We start from the raw sequence: 8,080 nt of genomic DNA on the forward strand, positions 1-8,080 counted from the left end.
CTGATTTAAAATTCAATCTTTAGTTAATATTTTTAAGAATTTATTATTATTTAATTAATTCAAAATTTTAAATACAATATCGCTATGTTACCAACAGTATTTTTGTCAATTTCTGTCAACTCTTATATAAAATTGTATTTAATGAAAGTGTCTTTGTGGATGTGTCAAATAAAAATATTTTTTTATATCTATATTTAATAGAAGTGTCTTTATAGATACTAGCGGCTCAACAGGCACTAACGTGCCTGTTTAGCCGCTTTTCTATTATTTTTAAGAAATTAATTTTATTTTTTTGTTAATATATTATTTACTTTTCAAATTTATTAGATTTTTTAATTTAATATTGACGTGATCTTATTTATATCATATTTTGTTGAAACTAAAATTATTATAAGATACTTTAAAATGTTAAATTATAAAACTACACAACAGAGAGGTAATATAAAATGGTCATAGTTTAAAATTATAGGTAATATATGAGGTGAAATATTCGATAGAGTAAATTTTTATTCTCAACTATTCTAAAATATACAAAAAGTATTTTCAGAATGATAATGCTTCTATTGTATTTCTTTAAAAGTTTTGAATGTCGTCTATTAATTTATAATATTTTTAATTTAATTTTTTAAATTTATTATGACAAAATAACGATATGATGAGGATTTTGTCTGCTAAAATTGCGAAAATATTTTTAAAAAATAATTTATTCATCGTACTTTATTTTGTTTTTTTTTTTGGTGTTTATGTTATATTCCATACATTATTAAATTTCAATTTGATAAGTTTTTTTATAATCAAGGGCTTATTATTTAGTTACTGTAATTTAATTAAGATTTATTTTTTATCACTAAATGATGTTATGTGTATTACAATTATTGCCATTAAATAATATTTGTAGTAGCATTTTTTTTTAGTTTGTACTTAAATTAGTTATTTAATAAATATTTGTCCGGTAACTCATAAAAATACATACAATGTTATCTATGTTTTTAATTTGAGAATTTTTAATTTGAAAATTTTTAATTTAGTTACCTATTGACTTGTAATATTTAATATAGTATTTTGATATTTTTTAAAAAATTAGAACACATTTTGTCATGACCAAATTTTGCTATCTATTAAATTTTTAGTTGGATAAAAATTCTATAATAAAAAGGATCCATATAATTTGTACAATACATTAATAAATACATGAGATAAAATAAGACATATTTTTGTACTATTTTTTAATAGTTGTTGTTTTGTGTTTAAGATAGATCTTTTCTAATTTTACTATTTAATTTTAAAAGATATATGTTGTTACCAAAATTTTATTACAAAGTTACTGTTATTATTAGTCTTATGAATATATTGCCTATTTAAAATTTATAGTATTTGTTAATTATTTGTTTTAATTTTTTTATTATAGAATTCATAATTTTGTTTGACATTAGGCATTTTATATAGTAGTGTACAATATCAAACCTCTTAATTTATTCAATACAAAAAATATTTTAAATGAATATTATGCAATGAAGATAAAATATTAAAAATATAAGTAAAGTAAGTGAGTACTAACTATTCATATTTGCATGACTTTTAGCATTGTTTGTAAATGGTTCATTATAAGAGATTGATTGAGACATTGAATTAGTATATTAAGATTATCTTGACCTACACTGATACAAAAAAATACAAACTTAATATGTTGTAGATTATCTTAAAAGTTTGTTAATCTTTTATATTAAGATTTAATGTGTTTATATGTTAACATTTCACATTAAAAAATTATTATATATTTAATATTATTAAATTAATATATTTTTTAATAATAAATAATGTTACGTGTCTCATGATTATTATCATTGGCTGATATAATAGCATTTTTTTATAATTGATATTTAAAATAGTTATTCAATAAAAATTGATTCAGTAACTCATATAAATATGTAAAGCATTATCTATATTTTTAATTTTAGAATTTGAAAATTATATATCCAATCACTGTTTGTAATATTTAATATAGTATTTAGATTTTTTATAAAATTATGACCCATTTTACCGTGATCAAATTTTGGCATTTGTTAAATTTTTAAATGGACAATAATTTTATAGTAAGAAGGATTAATTTTTATTTATGCGATGCATTTAAATACATGAGATGAAATATCAATATTCTTGTATTCTTCTTCTATCATTATGTTTGTATTTAAGTCAGAATTCTCCTGATTTTATTTTAAAATTATAAAAAATATATATTATTACCAAAATTTTAAAATATGAAAATATAAATTAAAATAAAAACTAAAAAATTAAATTAAAGTATATTAAAAATTATTATGTTACATTAATTTAACACAATATATAAATACTATTTTGATAATAAAATTATTATGTTTGACAACTTTTTATAATTATCTTATAACGTAGTATTTTTTTGTTTAAAATGACTTCATTTATTTTTTTAATATGAGAATGCAAATGCATATTTTTTTATTTTTAATATTTTATCTCAAGCATCTACATTAATTTGAAACATAAATATATTTTTTTAATAAATTTTTATAATAAAAGTTTTAGTTAAAGACTCAATACTTCCTTTTATAACTTAGAACAGTAAATTTATTTTCATTTCAGAGTTATTACTTTGTAAAATATATTTAATCACTCAAATTTAAAAATATACATGGTAAAAAATAAGCAATATGCTAATTTTTTTCTCTTTATTCTATTTGTTATTATTAGTTTTATGAATACATTGTTTATTTTAATTTTTTAATTATTTATATATTATATGATAAAGATAAAATATTAAAAAAATTATTATTTTGTCCACTAAATTTATGTTATGAAATAGATAATGTAAGGATATACGAAATCTAAAAAAAATTGGACATCAAATTCTAGTAACTTTTTGTATTTTTTTTATTAAAGAGTGCTTTGTAATATGTAATTTTTTAAGTTAAATAATAAGCATAAGAGTGTATATTAATTTAATTAATTTTGTTATAGAATACCAATTAATTATGTTACTATGACGTCTGTTATTTTGTTATTGAAAATGAATTGGTATTTAAATTGAGTACGTATTAATAGTTTTTTTATTGAAAGTGAATAAAATAAAAAAAATTGAGTACGTAGTAACGGTTTTTTTTTTATTAAAATTAGTTTTTAAGTTCTGTCGTGTCGTGGGATAAAGCCAGTGAAAACAGGAATAAAATAGGAAGAAAGAATTGGATACTAAAATTTCGTATCCCCATTATATTTTTTGAATTTGTCTCTTTATATATGTATTTAAAATATAATAATTAATTATTGTTAGTAATAAATTGACAAATAATATATTAATACCTTATACTTTTCTTTTTAAATATTCACTCTCATATACTAATAGTTAAAAAAATTAAAAATTTTTTATTTTTTATTTTTTTTTTCTCTTCCTTACAAACGGAATAAAAGATAATATTTAAAGAATAACTAATGATTCTATTTTAAAAAATAAAACCAAAATGTTAGCATAGAAAACTCCCCTTTTCTGTGTCTAACCATATCACAGCTTTATAAAGAGACGAGAGCCCTCCAACCATTCAATCCAAACCCCAAACCCATATGCCTCACTCCTCAACAAACGAATCTCGCTCTCATTCCCAATTTCTCTTCTTTTCTCTTTCATGATCCAAACATGGTAGCAGAAACCGTGCACCACCACAACCACGATGCCAACGATGGGAACAGAACCCTGATCTTCTCGTACGGAACCTTGAAGAGAGGCTTCTCCAACCACAACCTCCTCCAAGACCTAATCCGCACCGGCGACGCCTCCTTCATCGGCCTCTACAAGACATCGCACCGCTACCCCCTCGTCTGCGGGCCCTACAGAGTCCCCTTCCTCCTCAACCTCCCGGGCTCGGGCCACAAAGTCCACGGCGAGTTGTACTCCGTCTCGGCCCGCGGCCTGGCCCGTATGGACGAACTCGAAGGAACCACGCGCCACCACTACGAGCGGTTACCGATCAAGCTTCTTCCGGCCGAGGAAGGCGCTGACGAGAATGTAAACAACGAGGATCAGGTAAATTTGGAAGATGAGACGATGATGACGGAGGATGCGCCGGGCGTGCTAACGTGCGCAGAGGCGTATTTTGCGCATAGTAACTACGCCGTTGAGATGTGGAAGAAGAATGGGAAGAGAGGGTTACGGTGTTATACGAAGAAAGAGACCAAGGGATACGTCAAGCGCGGTGATCGGCCTCAGCATTTGACCTTCCTTGATCACATTCGCTTGTTCCTTTCTGAATGAATCTCTTTTTTTTTTTTCTCTTTTAATTGCGTTCCACACAAATATTTTTTTTATGTGGAAAATAAAAAAATTTCCCAAATTGTTGTTGTGTTAGTTTTTTTTGGTGGTGTTTATATATGTAGCATTTATATATGGCTGAGATTGTTGTTGAAAAATGAAAAGAGTAGTGGGAATTTGGGATTCCCAGAATCTGTTTTGAGATGATGATGATGGCATGGTATCAATGCAAATTTTCGTTATTATATTTTGTTAAGGAGTTGAATATTGGACATGTTAAGTTTATTAAAGAATGATGGATGACGAGGATCTGTGTCTCATTGTGTAGCAGCTAGAGAGAAATATAATGAATCAATGGTCAAAGTTGGAAACTTCAATACATTTACTAATTAGTAATTACTAGTGGGTTGTTACCTCAGCAGCCTGTCACTTACGCAAGAAAAATCAGGCTAACTATTCTTTCTTTCTTTTTTTCCTCAAAAATATTCAGATTGGACACTTTAGGGTGTGTTTGGAAAACCCGTTGGAAGGGAAGAAGCACGTTTAAATTTCTTGAAAGTTTCAAATTTTGGTTTGGCAAATTTTTTTCTCATACAAGAAGCAACTATTTTTAGTTTCTGCGTTTTCTTAACGGGCTTTTAGCCATAGATACTAACCTTTTATTTACTTTTTACCAACTTTATCCTTTGTATATGTTATTGTATTATTTATAAAATTCTTGTTATTTCTATTTATATGAGCTCTAATTTTCTATTATTTATTATTTTTATTTTTTTAACTATTTGTTTGACATTATACACTTTTATAATCGTGATTTTTATGTATTATGTTTGTTATTATCTTTTTATAATATGATTTATTAATTCTATTAGGTAAAGTAAATTAAATAAAAAAATTAACTGTAAATAATAATAATAGTAAAAAATTATAACATACTAAAAAAAGAGTACTAAAAATACTAAAAATATATTATATAAAAAGATCATTAAGAACTTCTAGATTTGTTTCAATCATTTAATTTTTTTTATTATTTTCAGTACTATCTTTTATAATTGTAATTCTCCTATACTATATTTTAGTGTAATTTTTTATAATATAGATTATGATTCCATTAAAAAAGATAAATTAAATAAAAAATTAATCATATATAATAATAAAATCATAAACGTTGGATTTCAAATTAATATTAAGAATAAGATTATTGAGAGTACTAGAATAAGAGTACGATGTAAAAAAATACTAAAGTAACATTTAATACTTAAAAATGTAACATATTTGATTAAATATTCTTTTATATATATATATCTAAAATATATAATTTTTATTTTTATTTAAAAAAATATTTTGTCTATTTTTATATGTTATTTTTATTTTAGTAAGTAAATATTAATTTTATTATAAAATTAACTAATAAAATCTATTTAAATATCTAAATTAAAACAATAGGATAATATAAAAAAAAAATCTAAGTTGATGTCTATTTTAGAAATTTTTTATCTAAAAGTGATTTTGAATGGTATAAGCCAAACAACATTTATTTTACTATAATTCATTTTGATACAAAAATTACCAAACATAAATCACTTTAACACAAACCTACTTTTGACCAAAATCAAGTTTACAAAATCAATTTTATGCAAACTCCCGTTTGCAAACTGTAATCCAAACACACACTTAGTCTCCAACTAAAATTAATTACTCAATTGGTCTTTAACAATTAATTCCGTCGGTTACTTAGGTCCTGACAACTCTAATAAGGGACAAAATAGTCTTTGACAACTCTAGTAAGGGACAAAATGGTCCCTGATTTCCTCTATTTAAAAACAACAATGTTCTCTCCCAATTTCTATCATATCTCGCATAACACTAACAGTCTAACAGTGTAACTTCAAACTACATAATGCACACTCTAAATTTAATGTTTACAAGAAAAAAATTCCTCAACTTGTTCTCAATCAATTCATACTCAGGAAACTAATGCCTATGTCTTTCAACTAGTTGTCTTCTTTGAAAGATCCCATGAATTTACATGATCTTAACATCTCCATGATCACATTATCCACCACTCTGATCATTTCCTTTAACTTCTTCTTCGAACCAATGTTCAGTAATCGCTTCAATTTTCATATGAGCGGCAACGGCGACATTGCTCGTTGTAATAGCTTGGATGCGAAGTCGAATCTATCTGCCAACTTGAACTCCGAGAAAGAAGGAATGAAGCACTCGGTGTCTATTTCAAATGAGAATTTGCATATGATGTTGAAGGAGAATCTTCTCATGATATTCTAATGTCTAACAATCTATATTGCTTGCCGGAGAATGGAGAAAGGCGTGCCTTTGGAGTAGTTGTGGAACTTGGTCTTGAGAATGTCGTGGATATTGTCGGGGTTGGAGGTGATGTTATCAAAATCGTGGAAGTGGATGCTTTTGGTGGGTGAAGTATAGAGGAGGTGGATGTACCAGTCACAAAGATTTAGGAAGTGTGTGGTTCATGACATGTTGAGGTAGCTAGGTGCGACACATGTGACAATTACACCATGACTTAATCTTGGAGATAAAGGGGAGGAACAAAAAGATGGAAAAGAATGCTGTAAAGGTGAAGAAGGAGAGTATGAATGTTAGGGTTATGCGAGATATGATAAAAATTGGGAAAGAATAGTGCCGTTTTTAAATAAAGGGGTCATGATCATTTTGTCCCTTATTAGAGTTGTCAGAGATCATTTTGTCCCGTGTTAGAGTTTTCAGGGACCATTTTATCTTCCGTTTGAGTTGACGGAGTCAAAGACTTAAGTGACTGACGGAATTAATTATTAGAAACCAATCGAATAATTAATTTTAGTTAAAGACTAAAATGTCTAATTTAAAATTTTTTTAAAACCAAAATAGATATATATTCTTTTTTTTTCTTTACCAAAAATACTATGCAACTATATAGCTCGTTGGCAAAACCAGGCAAACTATTCGGTGTAAATTTTTTTATATTTTTTATAAAAATTTAATTTTAATATACACACAACATAATATATAAAACGTTTTACATTATTTTTTAATTATATTTAATTTTTAAATGACTATTTATTATGATTAAAATAAAAAATAATTATTTTTATTAATATAATATTATATTACATTAAAATTGAATTCTTTTATACTATAAACAAATTAATTTTTAATTTTATTTTTTGCAATCGTTTTTAGAATTTACTTGTGATGTCAACATAAAAGAGTTTTAGATTAACTTGAATTAATTGAATAATTAATTTATGTGTATGTTTAAATAAGTATTGAGAGATCAAATTTTATTTTGTGCACGTAAATATGTAACAATTTATTAATATGAGATCAAAATTAAAACTCTTATTAGTTACGAGATCCAATAAAACAAAATGCAGTGATAATAAATTTATTTAGAATTGGATCAAAATTAAAACTTTTTGAATATTGTTTTTTGGGGTGGATACAAAATTATCGCTGGAATACAGCGAAGATATATATCTTCAAGGGCATATCTTCAATATATATATAGCTCATTACTCACTCGTAAGCTTGATTGCTTTCAGCAGAAAAGAAGAGAGTAGAAAATACAACTGGATACGCAAGAGTGTTGTTTGCTTGTTCGTTGTATTGTTTATACACTAGTGTTTCAATTATTTTAATCGTGGATTTCAATTATAAAAAATATATCTAAATATATAATATATATTAATTAAGATTAATGGTTAAAATTATTGAAATATCGGTATAGATGCATTTAAAAAATTCTCTTTTACTTTATATTCTGCCTTAGACTGCAATCATCTTTTTAAG

The 8,080-nt window shown here is 25.3% G+C and overlaps 1 protein-coding gene across 1 annotated transcript; it reads left to right on the top strand.

The window, feature by feature from the left end:
- Positions 1-3,517: 3,517 nt before the first annotated feature.
- Positions 3,518-4,529, top strand: LOC107477374 (putative gamma-glutamylcyclotransferase At3g02910). Its single transcript, XM_016097372.3, has one exon. It carries the CDS (start codon positions 3,662-3,664, stop codon positions 4,274-4,276), a length of 615 nt encoding a protein of 204 aa, XP_015952858.1. The 5' UTR covers positions 3,518-3,661; the 3' UTR covers positions 4,277-4,529.
- Positions 4,530-8,080: the final 3,551 nt, after the last annotated feature.

Source organism: Arachis duranensis, chromosome 3 (genome assembly GCF_000817695.3).
Source record: "Arachis duranensis cultivar V14167 chromosome 3, aradu.V14167.gnm2.J7QH, whole genome shotgun sequence".
Taxonomy (NCBI): Eukaryota; Viridiplantae; Streptophyta; class Magnoliopsida; order Fabales; family Fabaceae; genus Arachis; species Arachis duranensis.